A 16,894-nucleotide genomic window follows, 5' to 3' on the forward strand; every position below is an offset into this window, starting at 1 on the left:
AGGCATGACCAACCATTTGAAGAGGCCCTCCTTGGATTTGAAGGCAGTCTTCCACACATCGGAGGGTTTGATTGGTACCTGGTGATATCCTGACTTCAGATCGATCTTGCTGAAATATTTCACCCCCTTTAGTTGGTCTAGGAGGTCATCAATCCGCGGGATCGAGTACCTATTACGGACAGTGATCTTGTTCAGCGCCCGATAGTCAATACAGAGTCTCCACGTCCCATCCTTCTTCTGTACCAACACGATCGGGCTCCCACAGGGCGATGAACTCGGACGGATGTGACCTTTCTGTAGGAGCTCCTGAATCTGCCTCTTGATTTCATCGTTCTCCAGAACGGAGCACCGATAAATTGGTCCATTGGGTAGCGGCGCACCTGGGGTCAGATCGATGAAGTGCTTGACTTGACAGTGCAGAGGAACCCCTGCCGGGGAGGTGAAGATGTCCTCGTACTCCTCCACAACCTTGTCCATCTGTAGTTGTCGTGCAGAGGGACCCCGTTTGGAGGCCGCGGCCACTGTCTTCTTCTTTCCTTGAGGGCGTATCATCAGGAAAACAAATTTCCTGGTTTTGGAAATGATCTTACTGCATTGTTTTGCAGTAATCAAAGAGATGACGACAGGTGGTGCTACCTCTGGTATCCTGAACAACTTATTTCCCAATGTAATAATAACAGCACGGGGCCTTGATTCATACACAGCATGTCGCTTCCACAAGTATGGTTGTCCTAGTAATACATCACAAACTTCAAGGGGAGCAATGTCACACAATACCTCATCCGTGAAGGGCTTGATGTTGTATGGAAGGCGACACTGCTGGCTCACGCGAAGATCTCGTCCTTGGTGAAGCCACCCAATGGTGTATGGTTGTGGATGTGCTGTGGTCGGTAAGCCCAACCGCTTCACAACCTCTACCGAAATGAGGTTCTTTTGACTCCCGCTATCAACAATGAACTGTATCGGGGAGCCCTTTATCCACATCTGGGAGTGGAAGAGACGCTCCTCCTCCTCTGGATCTTTGCGGTAGCAACAGTGGCACTGGGATCCGCATCAATGATCTGCTTCCCTTTTTCATACCCCTTATCGGGTTCTGACTCAGAGTCGGAACATGCATCTGACTCTGAAACCTTTAGCTCAGCCACCAGTGACTGCTTGGCCCGACACTCACTTGTGTTGTGAGTGGAGCTCTTATGGAACTCGCAATATTTTCCAGTGTCCTTTCTCGGCTTCGCGGTGCTGTTCTTTGCTTGCAGCTTCGGCTGGTTGTATTGGGCTGTCCCGCCTTGGCTTTGTCCTTTGTTCTGTGGTTTAGGGGCAGCTTTACCCTGCTTTGGATTCGCAGATCCAAAGTCTCACTTCTTTTGTTTAAACTTCTGCTCGACCTTGATGGCATATCGGTATGCTGCGCCGAGTGAGGGGATGTTTAGGAACTGTATTTCTTCCTGGATGTACTTGTGTAGGCAGCCACGGTATTTGAGTATCAAATGTTGCTCCGAATCCTTGATACCCAACTTTGTGCGAAGGGTATGGAAAAGATTGGTGAACTCCGGCACGTCTTGGTCCCTTCCCTGCCGCAGCGTGGTCCACTTTATGTATTCATCCTCATAGCTTCCGACAGGGTAGTACTGCTCCTTGATGGCATCCCGGAACGAATCCCAGGTGGGCGCGGCTGAAAATAGTGAGCCAGTACTTTCATCCTTCTGCTCGCAGTAGGTTTCCCACCAGTCCTTGACGTGGGGGGCTGCTTTGAGAAGGGCAAAAACAATATTTTCCCGACTCGAAAATTCATGAACAGAAAAATAAACCTCTAGCAGATTTAACCATTTATCTACGGCATCTGCGTCTATCTGACCCTCGAATATGGGGATTTCAAAATTAAATTGTACCTTAAAGGGTGTGGCGTTTCCAGAGTAGCTGCTGGAAGCCGATGCGTTGCTTCTGGGTAGCCGCTGAAGGATCTAGGCAAAGTTGTCCATCATCGCGTTCTGTTGTCGCTCGAGGGCTTCTTCGAGCAAGATTTTGATGGGATCTCCTGCCCCCTCGTCTTTCTTCTCGTCCGCCATGGGAGGCCGTCGGGATTTGCGAGGCTGGTCTTGCAAAGGTTCAACCAGTTCAAGCCCTAACTCCTTATATCCCGACCTTGTTGGGGACATGCAAAGAAAAACAGAGAAAAAGCAGACTGCTCTGATACCACTGATCCGGATTTAAACAGGAACACAAAAGATTATAGAGATAATCATAAATACAGAGATGCGATAACCATAAAAAAAGAGATGCAGCGGAAATAATACTTCATTTCATTACTGTAAAATACTGAAATATGCTTACAAATAGAAATAACCCAGCTAGGGCGATGGTAGCTTATCTCTGAGAAGAGATGTGTCGGCGACATGCCTCTGAACTGTTTCGAACTGTGTTACAATGAGGCTCGAAGGCCTATTTATTGTTGAGAAACAATGAAAAACCCTTCACATCTCGAAACCTAACCCTAGAAGATGAAACGCCAAATTGTGGGCCCCGTTTGGGTAAATTGGTACATCAATTTCCCGGGGTCATAACTTTGGCATACGATCTCCGTTTGACCCGTATGATAGCTCGTTAGAAAGATCTATCCGAGTACTACCACTTTGGGAGGCAACATCGGTCCATGGACCCATGTTGCCCCAGATTCCCAAAAAAACGTCGTTTAGGGCCTCAAAACGGCTCTGGAAGTTCAGGACCCGAAAAACTGCTAAAAATAGTAAGTTGTGCTACAATTAAGGAAACTGAAAATGCTGAGAAAGACAATGGTGAGGGTCCAGGTGGACTTGGCAGGTGGCCACCAATATCCACCTGGATCATTTCTTAAGCAAATGTGTGTGTAGACTCCTCCACATAATGCCTATTTATAATTCCCATGAGTTCCAATGTAGGTCCAACTTTTCCATTCACTGACTTGACCTATGCAACTCGTAGAATGTCTAATTAATATTCTAAAAACTATTTTCTCCTCAAATGTGAGGAATTAGAAGGGAAGCCAAGTAGCATTGGAAATGTCTCAAATTATGTTTTTTTTACTATGTATCTTTCTCTTTCATTTGGACAACCTCTAACATTAATAACAACCATTTTCGACAAAATGAATTGAAATGTTTGTAAGGGTTTTAATCATTTGATTCAAAATATTTACTTCAATCCTTGTTTCTAAGACATTGAGCACATAATGTTCTATACATTCATGGGTTATCTAAAGAGGAAAATCTCTAATGAAGTGGAAAGGGATTCCTTCAATGATGATGATGTGGTGTTTCCAAAAAGAGTGCACCTCGATCCAAATTTGTGAATCTTCTATGGGAATAAAAAAAATGTCCCACTACCACAACTACATATGATGGCACTAGGTTGGGGTTGAAGCTAGAATATTTATTAACTTTTCATCACAGATTCATGGAAAACTATAGTGAGACTCTCAGAATTCATGTACAAGAACTTCATGGTGTGCCACAAGTAGATGAAAATGAAGAGGGAATTAATCACCCAATATAGATAGAGGAGACAAATCACAACAGGTGAGATGAACAAGGGATCATGAAATCATAAATTTAGCTTTTTATTAAGGAAAGACTCCATAAACAACTTTCCTAGGTCTTTAGATACCCAATTAAATAGCCACAATATTGATGCTAGAACTTGATGCCATGTCTATTGAAAATCTTGATGTTACTGGAAGAAATCATAGCAATGCCACATATATGCTCTTCACATCTACTATGGCTCACGATCTAGTAACTAGAGGCAATGGATGTATCACAAATGACATCATCTTGCAACTTGCATTCTCTCTGACAATGGGAAGTATGTGTAGGTTTTTCACAAGAATGTTATCTACCATGTAGATATATCACTTAGATCCGACGAAAAATATATCACCCCCCTCAACCATGCAAATATCTTGACATTTTCAGTCTTTTTTAACCTTTTTACGAGATCAACTAGTAAACAACATGGCTTCTTTACTTAATTATGGGCTCCTCCCACTTCATGCTTCTCTTGTACATCAAAAGTAGATCTCATTTCTTCATGGATCTCTTTGTATCAAATAGAGAATTTCATGATTCCAAAGTTGAAATCAAATAGTAGATGTGATATAAATTGAAATGAAATATGGGAATCAAATTGGGGTTTGTAGTGATGGTGCAAAAATTGTAAAAATTTGCTATGAAACCCCTGAAATAAAAATTTGAGTAGAAGAAGTAGATATGTAGCAATTAAGAGTTGATGGAATCTCTTAATCCGATGGAATAATACCATGGATTTAACTTGAAGGAAACACAACTCACAATAAATCCCGCATAACCTCACTAAACATGGCCCTAATAATATGAGTCATTCACAATATAGTTGGCCATGGCTTTGATACCATGTTAATAATTAGCACAAAGAGCATATAAAAAAAACTTTAGAAAAAGACTTAAAGTCATTCTTAACACATTGCATTGATCTCATGATATGAGTTTATATTACATCAATTGGGTTATTCTAGATCTAGATCCCATTGAAAAATCATCATTGGATCATGACAACACCTCATTAAAGATAAGGTCTACAACACATATCAATTATTAGCAGATAATATATGAGCCCTCTTAAAGATGTCAAGGTTGTTCAAGGATGGACATTACTTGGTTTTAGAATAATTAGTTTGTATAGGTAGTAGATCTTATTTTCATAGCATTTGTAATAATACTAATCTACATACCAAGTTAACCCATAAGAATCAAAGTGACCTAAAAAAATTCATTTCTAATTTATTTCATCATAGAAACAAGGTGATAAATCAAAGTAATTAATTCAACTTTAATAAGTTTAGTAAACATAATTTAACCAAAGAATGATAATCATGTCATAATTATATCAACTTAGATTAAAATGTAGAATTGAGTACGACTACATTAATTGACATAGATCTAACTTACTTTGGCTATGTGCAAGGCTTTGAATTTTTTTCAATCTAGAAAAGCTATCACATGGAAGTTAGGAGCATGTGTCAACTACATCTTGAGCTTGAAATGAATTCCATAGGTCTCTCTCATATTGGACAACCCACAATTAATATGTTTCAAGTACAATAAAAATATTCAATTATTTATATAAAAAGAGATAATCGATATTAACATGTTTTACTTAATATAAAAAATAAATTATTTTATTTACTACTTAAATTGAAATACTTGTTTTCTAAATATCACATGTCAAATAAACTCCAAAAACACAACAAAATAGATATCTAAATTGTAATAACATCTTTTAAATAATAATTCTATTAATCACTTTATATAAAATTAATATTAAAATATTTTAATTAAAATAAATATTATAATATTTTAATTAAAATAAATATTTTAATATTTTAATTAAAATAAATATTAAAATATTTAATTAATAATAATTATTAACTTCTTTATTTTATTTTATTTTTAAATATATTTTATCGACCTTATATTCTATATTAACTCGGGAGGCTTCTCTCCAAGCTTTTTGAGCATAGGAATAAAATCTTAAATCAAAATAAATAATTTGTCTTTTTAGGTCCGATAGATCATTATGTGGTCTCAGCGGACGTTAACCATCATCATCATCATCATCAAAATAAATATATATTTAAATATTAATTAGGTAACTCAAATCTTAATAAACATAAACCAATACTAAAATTCATATAAAAACTTTATAAAATCACTTTCATCACATATATGAAGCATGGAGTAGATTTTTTTTTTTTGTTAATTACGAGCATAGATTTATATTAAATAAAGATCTAATATGAGTCGGGATTCCATTTGTTCCAGTAAAGTTAATTTGTTTTTTGACCGACAAAAAAGTATTTCAATTTTGATGATGAACATATATCATTACACATCACAATGTGCTCAACAAAAATTACGTTTGACCATTGATTTAATAGGTCAAACTCTAAGAAGCATAAATCACTTCTAAAATTAATATAAATGTTTTAAGAACTCAAACCACTCCCATCATTTTAGGAAGCATTAGATTAGTTGGTACACTTTAACTCAACTCGAAATTATTAATTATTTTTAATATATGATAAAAATAAAATTACTTTTAAACATGGATTTATGCCAAATAAATACGAACCACTCCAAACACTTTAATAAGCATGGAGTTAGTACGCTCTAAATGAATTCGATTAAAAACCACTCCCAACACTTTAATGAGTTAGTAATCTCTAAGTGAATTGGATTAATAAGCATGGAGTAAGTATACTCTAAATAAATTGGATTAAAAAGCACTCCGAACACTTTAATAAGCATGGAGTAAGTACTCTCTTTTAAATGAATTCGATTTAAAATGTCCAATATTCTCCACGTGGCCGCTTTAAAATGCAATAAATACCCTATATACCATATGCTGGAATATTTTAGGGTTTAAAATACTGCAAACAATACCATAAAATACAATAAAATACTGGCTTTAGTTATTTATTTCTTCCGTAGTTGGCGCTTATCGGTTTTCGTTCAATAGTTACTCACGATCGGAATTGCATGTAAACGTTCAAAAGTTAAATATAGAAGGGTGGGTTTCTTTTTTCGAAAAACGTAAAATTAAGTATATTGGAAGAGTGAATCAGGGTGAGCAAGTTTTTAAAAATATGCAAAATGGGACAAATGGCCACTCGTTATTTCTCCGGGAGCCGTGTTTAAGTAAAAGTGGCCAAAATTTCTGGTTATTTGTTGTTTTGTGTTTCGTGCGCTGACGCTGTTTGAAAAATTAAGAGTACGTAACGATAAAGAAGATGTCAAGTCAATGGGACTGACGAGCATCGTTGCACCCCACTTACTTCAAATACTAATCTATTTTCATCATAATATATAATATAAAATTTGGTGGCATAGATTCCAATAATGAGAAGGACAAGCACAAAACACACAAATTTCTCCATGGGATTGCCATCTCGCCATTGAGGTGGTAAGGATCTAAGTCATAGGGCCGAATCTCCTCGGCGACTTTGTCACTCTATATATGTTTTTACAGACCTTTCATTTTCCTTCAAATTCATCAAGGCAGTCTGTTCTTCTGTTTTATGAGAAGAATTGGAGATCTCATGTTATATTCATGCCCAGCTCAGGTTTTGTTGAAGGAATTTAGCCTGTCGAACATCACATCCTTTGATTATTTTTCGTTTTAGATTCAGGCAATTTGGGGACACGGTCGTTTAAAAACCGTCTGAAGTTATCCTGACCGACCCATAAGACCTTTCTGGAAGTAATCTGAGGAGATGGGAAGAGCCCCTTGTTGTGACAAAGCTAATGTGAAGAGAGGACCATGGTCCCCTGAGGAGGACTCTAAACTGAAGGAATATATAGAAAAGTATGGCACTGGAGGCAACTGGATCGCTCTACCGCAGAAAGCTGGTATGTTGTCCTTCAATGAATTCTTAGAGAAATCTTATAGATCGGTTTTAAGTTTTTCTTTTTCAGTTTTCTAACAGGCGGGTTCAATATTTCAGGCCAATAGACCTATTCATTTAGGTTATTATAGTTCAAAGAAATTTTTATAAAGTTATATTTATTGAGTAGTTAAGGAATGGAGGATGGAAATCACTTATTCTAAAGAATTTAGATGCAAATTAACTTAACACCATTCTGATAATAACATCTTACTATGGGTAAGACTTAACCTCAGCCTAATCATAAAGAAAGAAAAATGATAGGAGACGGCTTTTAACATTAGTATTCCACAACTATGATCTCATATTAATGTGATTAGGATCTCATATTAATGTGATTAGGTTGCTAGGTTTGTAATGATGATCATAAAATTACTGTTATTTCTACCAGACAAAGAATGTATATATGGTTTGGTTTAGGGTTTTAGATATTGTGTTTTGGTATTTAGTGGGAGTCAACAACATTTTTAACATTAGTATTCCACAACTATGATCTCGTATTAATGTGATTAGGTTGCTAGGTTTGTAAGGATGATAATAAAATTACTGTTATTTCTACCAGACAGAATGTATATATGATTTGGTTTAGGGTTTTAGATAGTGTGTTTTGGTATTTAATGGGACTCAATAACATTTTTCGTGACTTTAGGTCTTGGTGTAGACTAGAAACTTAGACCATCTAATCTAACATGATTACTGTGGGACAGCTTCCGACTTCTGAAATTCAAGATATTTGTATTATTTGCATTTGTAATCCCCTAATTGCATTTACCGTGAGTCCTTTAATGGATTGATCCGTTTGATGGGTCGATCTTTATGAGAGGTCAGCTTCTGTAATGAAATACTTGGAATCAGATCTCAGGACAAGGTATATTGTTTATAATCAACTGTTTTATGAGATATAATACAACTTTCGGTTTAGGTTTAATGAGAATGGACGACCTTAGTGGTAGAGTCAGAGACCAGGGTATTAAATTGAGAACTGCTACGTTCTGTCTATTTCTATCATTTTATTGTCAAATTTTGAGTGTTTTGCTAAACATCTCTCCCTGCTCTTCCTGAATACAGGTTTGAAAAGGTGCGGGAAAAGCTGTCGACTTAGATGGTTAAACTACCTAAGGCCGAATCTAAAGCACGGAGGGTTCTCAGAAGAAGAAGATAATAGGATTTATAGCCTATTTCTCAGTATCGGTAGCAGGTACGGTTTACAATTAACCAACCTAAGAGTTTCAGAGATACAAAGATAAACAGCGGTTCATTCATGAGCAAAATGTTTTTACAGTTACTGATTGGAACATAACACTTTGTGCAGGTGGTCTATGATTGCAGCCCAGTTGCCAGGGAGGACAGATAATGATATAAAAAACCACTGGAACTCAAGGCTGAAGAAGAAACTTCTCGGGAAACGCAAAGATAATCAAACCCAGAGTGAAGTAAAACAAGAAAGCAACGAAGTGCAAAGCTATGTTACATCAGAGGCTGTTACAAGCCCAAACATCCACGGGCCACAGCAAGCTCAATATATGAATACCGATATGGATGTTCCTTATTCTAACTTCTGCCCTAGAATAATCTCTCAGAACTTCGAGCAGAATTGTGGTTCAAGAATTACTGGATCTAGTGTAATTCCGGAACCAGCCATATTTCCCCTAAATTTGCAGCAAGGGCAGCTTGATCATGAAATTTCAGATCATAATTCCAGTCTCAGGAAGTTGCTCCAAAGCCTTGAAGGAACTGTGGTTGGTCACCATTCAAATAACGTGAATATAGTCAGTAACAGTTCCCCAATGCAGGCATCCAACTGCATTAGCTCCTCACAAATACAGCATGTCAACTCTCATAATCAATATAGCTCGGATGCTGCAAGCCAGATTTACTTTGAGAATTCAGCCTCTCGCCTACTTCCATATGCAAGGCATATATTGGAGAATCAAATCAAGCGAGAACATCCATCAGCAACTCTCCTCCAAAATAATAATTTACAGTTTTTCCCTGCATCCCCCTCACCTGAAGGCGAAAACTATGATGAATCAACGTGGATGAATACCTTTAACGTTGAAAATAACAACTTGGGAGCCTATGGATTCTCAACGGAAATCAATAACCTATTATTCTGCAACAATGACTCACTACTACAGCAATGAGAAGCTTGCAATTGTAACTGTGGATCAATCAACAGATATCAGAAGATACAGATTATACTATTGTATAGTCATGATTGTGAAGTGTTAAAAAAAAAATGATTTTGAAGATTAATTCTATAATCGAGTTATTTGGTTCTTTCTATGGTAGTGTCTATCTGTCCACTGTAAGGTATATGTTCTTTAATCGATTTGTTAAAATTAAACGGAGGACCAGATATTCTCAAATCGAATTTTTTAAATTAAACGAATGAACCAGATTCAGTTGAGAGTTCAAGACTTCAGATGGCATGACGATTGATGCAGACAACCTTTTTCAGATCCAGGTGTCAGCGATGAACTTGCCGTGACGCGTATTGTTTGTTTCATTGGTGCCCCAGATTCATACCAAGCTATGATGCAAGAAGTTCGCTTAGGGTTCTTGGACACCTGTGCTGGAGAACGTGATGGTTGAAAGGAACGTGGGAAAGTTGGATGCAACTTTTTTAATGTGAAGCTGTAATGGGAAACTTTTAGTTACCCAAAAGAAGTCATCACTGGGATTTTTTTAATTCCCCACATGCAAGTGTTGTAATGGGAAACTTTTAGTTACCCCAAAAGAAGTCATCACTGCAATTTTTTTAATTGCCCACATGCAAGTGTTGTTTTTCATATAGACGGCTAAACTTCTTTTTACTTTTTTCAAATAGGTTGAATTTAGGTAACATATCAGTTTTAACGATGAGCTGTCATCACGAGGCTTGGTCAAGGCCCCCACCTCCGGATGTTATTACCAAGAGGTTTAGTCAAGCCTCCTGCTCCCTGGATTTAGCTATGTGGAGGTCCAGTTAGAGTCAGTGGGACAATTTTTATTTCCTAGGTAGGTTTCATTTTCAGTTCCTCCCAATGAAATTTAAACGTGTTACCAAACATTCCTTACCTTCTAAAAGCTGAAATTACTGTTTAATTTTATATTATAAAATCAATTCAAAAATTTACATTTCATTTAAGTTTTGGTAAAAAAAATATTTTCCACGTATTTTTAGTGAGATTTTTTGGAAGTTTTTAGTGTGGGTTATTTTTTCTAATTTTTCTAAAATCTGGCAGGAATTTATTGAAATCACAAGCTTGATAGATAACCCTTGCACAATTGAAGTGCCCTTATGGGTTTTTCAAGGTGCTGAATCCGTATATCCAATAAAAAAGCCAATTTAAATAACACAAATCAAGATTTCACCTTAGATTTTTTGGCGAGACCAAAAAATCCAAAAAATCACATTAAAGACAACTTTTATTTTTCAGGGCTAAAACCATATTATAATCTAAATTAGTTAGAAATCTAGATAATATTATAATCTAAATTAGTTGGAAACCTGAATAAGTTTAAAACAGTATGGCTTCGTTTGAAAATGTAAATTGATGAGATGTAAGTTGACAACATTTTGACATTAAATACTGATGGCGAGGGTGCAGGCGTTAGAGACAATCTCACTAATCTACCTGCAAGTTCTTCAATGTCTTGATCAATTTCCCTTTGTCCTGTTCTGGGCGGATCAGTCATTAAACTGATATTTCATTTCTTTTAAAAACCCCACTATCAGGCTTTATTAATAAACTATGACTCTTCAGGGAATTCTTAAAAGAAATACCCCATTAGTGGACTTACGCACACAATACACATATATATCTGCGTTATATATACCCACGGTATGCTCCTCTCTTCCTCTTTGATATCGGCGACGGTTATAAGCTATGGACAAAAACTCTTATATTATGGACCGACAGCTATATATATCTCTGCTCTCTATACCGTTTTAGGGTCGATATATATATATATATATATATATATATATATATATATATATATATATATATATATATAAGTCGGCTATATACCTCCGCCCTTTATGTTGGTTTCGGCCGATGTATATACAAGTCGGCGATCGCTCAAACAATGATCTTATTCCCTCCGAATCAATGGACCCGATACGCTTATATGCAACCTTTAATAATTCGCCAGTTCCACTATTCAGTGGTCGGTTCAATTAACACTTCCCGCCTCCGAAATGACGGACTCAGCGATATGGATACATTGCAGTTTATATTAGTTCGGCTCCAAATTCGTTGGTCGACTCAAGTAATAACTCTCCACCTCCGAAATGACGGACCTGGCGATATATATATGCCACAGTTTATATTAGTTCGGCTCCCAAATCCGGAACTCGGCCCTTTGTCACGCTATGGCTCTTTTCGGACGGAAGGCTTTGTAAATCAGCCATACAACTAACAGTTCCAACGAACCTCTCGACGCCAATATGGTCTCGGACCAATATGGCAAGAACTTCCAGTTATACAGTCTCAATTACACTATAGCCACTTAATGGAATTTGCAAGAGTTCTTAGAATAAACAGAGACACATGCGCAATTGAAATTCAAAGCCTGTATAAACATAAAACGAAAGGGAAAATGATTTAGTAATTGCAGCGTGAGGAATTAGAACCATTCAACACCGTCGACACTATCCAATAATCTATGCATGCATATGACAGAGCAATTAATAAGAGACATCGAGAGAACAAAATTTTTTTCCAAAATAATACTATGGCGGTCGCTCCCTCCTCTGTCTGATGAGAGCTTCGCTACCTCTTTATTTATAATTAAGGATAGGCCCTCTCGGTCCTTATCCGATACAAAGAAAAGCATGCTTTACAGGATGATTTAAAGCTTGAAAAGCTTTGTTACAAATAGCATGATTTATTGCTAGAATTTATTCTATTTTTAACTAAGGAAGCATAGAAATTACAGGCTAAAGGACCCCACTCCCTTGCCTGTAGATTTTTTTTGGATTTTTGGAATAATTTGGAAGATTTTTCCCCTCTGAGTCACATGCTCCCGCATCAGACTCCTGAGGACAAAATTCTTCATGGGCTCCTGTCCATGAGCTCATCTACAGATTTGCCCAATTTCTGTAGAATGTCTTCTGTAACCCAAGTAGCTTCAGCGATCGGCTGTTCCTTCCATTTCACCAGATACTGGAAATATTCTCATCCCCTTGTCTTTTTATACACTTTCTTGTCCAGAATTCTTTCTGGCTGTAAATCCTTGGCTGTGGGTAATTGTTTTATCCAGTCAATCTCTGGAGTCTCTTGATCCTGTGTTGTATCATCTGCAACTCCATTCTCATACTTGTACAAGTCTGCAACATTAAAAATTGGTGATATTCCCACACCAGGTGGTAATTCAATCTCATAAGCATTTGCAGAGAATTTCCTCAGCACCCTGCATGGTCCAATTTTCTTGGATTTTAACTTATTATACATTCCCTTTGGAAATCTCTCCTTTTTGAGGTGTGCTAAAACCAAATCTCCAACTTCAAAATTCATTTCTCTTCTCCTCATGTTTGCTATGGTTTTATATTGAATGTTGTTGTCCTGTAGCTGCTGTTTCACCTGTTCATGTATCGCCTGCATTTTTGAAGCAAAGTCTTCACCTTCTGCACTTCTTATTTCTTCTTTTCCCAAATTCCTTAATTCAGATATTCCTCTTGGGTGCATTCCATAAACAATATGGAATGGGCTCTGTCCTGTGCTCCTGTTCGGTGAGTCATTATATGCATATTCAACTTGTGGTAACACTTGATCCCATTGCTTTGGATGTTCTGCAGTAAAGCTCCTCAAAAGATTGCCTAAACTTCCGTTGACAACTTCAGTTTGTCCATCAGTTTGTGGATGACAGGTAGAACTGAAACTTAATTTAGTTCCGAGCTTCTTCCATAATGTTCTCTAGAAATTTCCAACGAAATTTGAATCCCTGTCTGAAACAATGCTTTTGGGCAATCCATGTAATCTTACAATTTCTTTAAAAAACAAGTTAGCAATATGAGAAGCATCACTAGTTTTATAACATGTAATAAAGTGTGCCATTTTCGAAAATCTGTCTACTACCACAAAAATTGAATCATAACCTCTTTGAGTCTTTGGCAATCCTAGCACAAAATCCATACTTATCATATCCCAAAGCCTATCTGGAATTGGCAATGGAATATGCAACCCTGTGTTCTGGCTCCTTCCTTTTGCATACTGACAGACTTTACAATTTCTTACATACTTCTCTACTTCAGATTTCATTTTCGGCCAGAAGTAAAATCTGTTGAGCTGTTCAAAGGTCTTCTCCCTACCAAAGTGTCCTGCAAGTCCTCCACTATGCTTTTCTTTGATTAAATTCTCTCTCATTGAACAGTTGGGTATGCACAGTTGATTTTTCTTAAATAACAGTCCATCTTATATAAAATAATCCAGCCACTTGCTCCTGTCCGCCAAAACAGGGTTTTTACAAGCCTCAAATGCCTCCTTAAAATCTGAATCGGTCTCATATAATTCCTTAAGAAAATCAAAACCCACCACTTAGATTTGACTTTCTTGCAGCAATACACTTCTCCTACTTAAGGCATCTGTGACTTTGTTTGATTGTCCAGTTATATGTTTCAACATAAAATGAAAGCCTTGAAGATACTCTACCCATTTAGCATGTCTCTGGCTGAGTTTTGGCTGCTGCATTATAAACTGCAATGCATGGTTATCTGAATAAAGAATAAATTCTTTTGACATTAAATAATGCCTCCACTTCTTAAGTGCCTGCACAACTACGTAAAACTCCTTATCATAAGAAGAATACTTCTTTTTTGCATCATTTAGCTTTTCACTGAAATAAGCTATTGGTTTATCTTCTTGGCTTAAAACTCCTCCAATTGCTTCTGCGCTGGCATCACACTTAACTTGAAAAGTTTTGTTAAAATCAAGAAGAACCAAAACAGGCTTTTCAGTTATTTTCCTCTTTAACAGCTGAAAATTTCTCTCTGCTTCAGTAGTCCACTTAAATGGTTGTTTATCTTTCTTTATGGTCTCAAGAATAGGTGCATTAATCTTACTAAAATTCTTAATGAATTTTTTGTAAAAACTAGCAAGACCATGAAAACTCCTTACCTCAAAAATACTCTTGGGTGAAGGCCACTCCACAATTGCTTTGATCTTGTCTGGATCCATCTTCAATCCTTCAGCTGAGATAACAAATCCCAAGTACACCAGCTCCTCTTTCATAAATAAACACTTCTTCATATTCAAAAATAATTTTTCTTGCTGCAGCTTCTGTAAAACATAATTTAAATGCCTCAAGTGTTCCTCCTTGGATCTGCTATAAACTAATATATCGTCGAGATACACTATTACAAATTTACTAATGAATTCTTTAAGAACTTCATTCATCAGCCTCATGAATGTACTTGGTGCATTGGACAACCCAAAAGGCATCACTCTCCACTCATGTAATCCTTCATTGGTCTTAAAAGCGGTTTTCCATTAATCCCCTTCTCTTATTTTTATCTGATGATAGCCACTTTTAAGATCTAACTTTGAAAAATAGTTTGCGCCAGACAAGCAATCCATTAAATCTTCAATTCTGGGTAATGGAAATCTATACCTGATTGTAATCTTATTGATGGCTCTTGAATCTGTGCACATTCTCCAGCCTCCATCTTTCTTCGGGTTCAGCACTGTTGGCACTGCACAAGGACTCAGGCTTTCTTTGATCAACCCCTTGTCAAGCAATTTTTGTACCTGTTTCTTAACTTCTTCATTTTCTGCAGGAGTCATTCAATATGTTGCATTGTTAGGTAGGCTTGCTCCAGGAATCAAGTCTATATGATGACTGATTTTCCAAATTGGCGGTAATTCATTAGGCAAGTCATCAACAATAATATCATAATAATTCTCCAGCATTTCTTGAATTTCAATGGGTAATTCAGAAATTTTAGTAGAAGTCATTATTACCTTGGGCTTGCAAATTACAACAAAATTTACCTCATTTTCTTCAATCTGCTTCAAGTATTCCTTCCCTCCAAGTAACAGAGTTTTTGCACCAGTCTTCTGTCTCGATACATCTTCTTCTTGCAGAGGCAACAATGTATGATTAACACCATCTTTTCCAAACTTGTAGGTGTTTCTCTTCCCGTCATGTATGGCTCCTCTGTCATATTGCCAAGGCCTTCTAAGCAATATGTGACACACGTCCATAGGCATCACATCCAAACAATTTTATCTTTGTACTTGCCCACTTGAAATTCCACTTCACACTGTTCACTTACCAACAATTGATGTCCCTTTTGTAACCATGACACCTTATAAGGTGTTGGATGCTTCATTGTCTTCAGCTTCAATTTCTCCACTACTTATGTAGATACCAAATTATTACTGCTGCCACTATCAATGATCATCTAGCAACATTTCCCTTGGACTTTGCACACTGTCCTGAATAAAGTTTTCCTTTGTGGTGGTTCAACCACCTCCTTCACTAGCTTAAGTAATACTTTGTTAACCACCAGAGATTCTCCTCTTTCTGGTGTATTTTCTTCTTCTGCTACCGCTGTCGCTGGTGCTTCTTCTTCAGCTGGAGCAACAATTGCACTCCTCTGCTTTATGTCTGCATTCTCTGGGCACTCAAAAGCTCTGTGTCTTAGTTTGTTACATCTGTAACATCTTATTTCTCTGCCTCTTCCTCTGCCTCCTCTTCTTCTGGAAAAACTCCCTCTGGCTCTTGCATCACCTTCTCTGGGTGCATGCTGGGTTGAGCTATTGCTAGCTCCATCTCTAGGTGCTGTAGATCTTCCTCTACCACCTTGACTTCCTTTTCCTCTGAAAGTCCCTCTCCCTTTGGTAGACTGCTTCCTTATGAGTTTTTCCTCAGCTTTTAGCGCTATCTCATAAGCTTCTTCTACTGTTTTAGGAGACAACAGACTTATCTCATTCTGAATGTCCATCCTGAGGCCATTGATATATCTAGCCACCTTCTCATCTGTGTCTTGAGCTTCTCCTGCTCTTATACTTACTTTATAAAACTCTTATGTATATTCTTTTACTATTAAAGCTCTCTGTCTAAGATTTTGCATCTGTCTAAACAATGTTTGCTGATAATTACTTAGCAAGAACTTACCTCTTAACTTTGCTACCATTCAGCTCCAGTTTTTGATTGGCTGTTTACCAAGTCTCTTTCTTTCCGCCTGCACACCATCCCACCAGAGTGTTGCATGGCCTTTTAACTTGGTGACAGCAAACTTTACTTTCTTCTCATCCTCTGTTTCCTCGTAATCGAAGAATTTCTCCATGCTATTAATCCAGTCGATCAATTCTTCTGGATTCAGTCCTCCTTGGTATACCGATACTAATTAGTTCCATGGCCTGGCTGTAGATTTTAACACTGACTGCAAGAACCTCATCTCAGGAGTAACCTGTACAGCTTCCTCCTCTTCAGCAGCTTCAATTTCGGGCT

General features: G+C 37.3%; 1 protein-coding gene across 1 annotated transcript; it reads left to right on the forward strand.

The window, feature by feature from the left end:
• The first annotated feature begins 6,970 nt into the window (after nucleotides 1–6,970).
• Nucleotides 6,971–9,662, forward strand: LOC149146015 (uncharacterized). Its single transcript, XM_089449623.1, has 3 exons — nucleotides 6,971–7,418; nucleotides 8,522–8,651; nucleotides 8,766–9,662. The coding sequence occupies exons 1-3, from the start codon at nucleotides 7,283–7,285 to the stop codon at nucleotides 9,595–9,597; spliced, it is 1,098 nt and encodes a 365-aa protein (XP_089305749.1). The 5' UTR covers nucleotides 6,971–7,282; the 3' UTR covers nucleotides 9,598–9,662.
• Nucleotides 9,663–16,894: the final 7,232 nt, after the last annotated feature.

Source organism: Pinus tabuliformis, chromosome X, assembly GCF_031772625.1.
Source record: "Pinus tabuliformis cultivar Carrire ecotype Pingquan chromosome X, CPIR1, whole genome shotgun sequence".
Lineage (NCBI taxonomy): Eukaryota > Viridiplantae > Streptophyta > Pinopsida > Pinales > Pinaceae > Pinus > Pinus tabuliformis.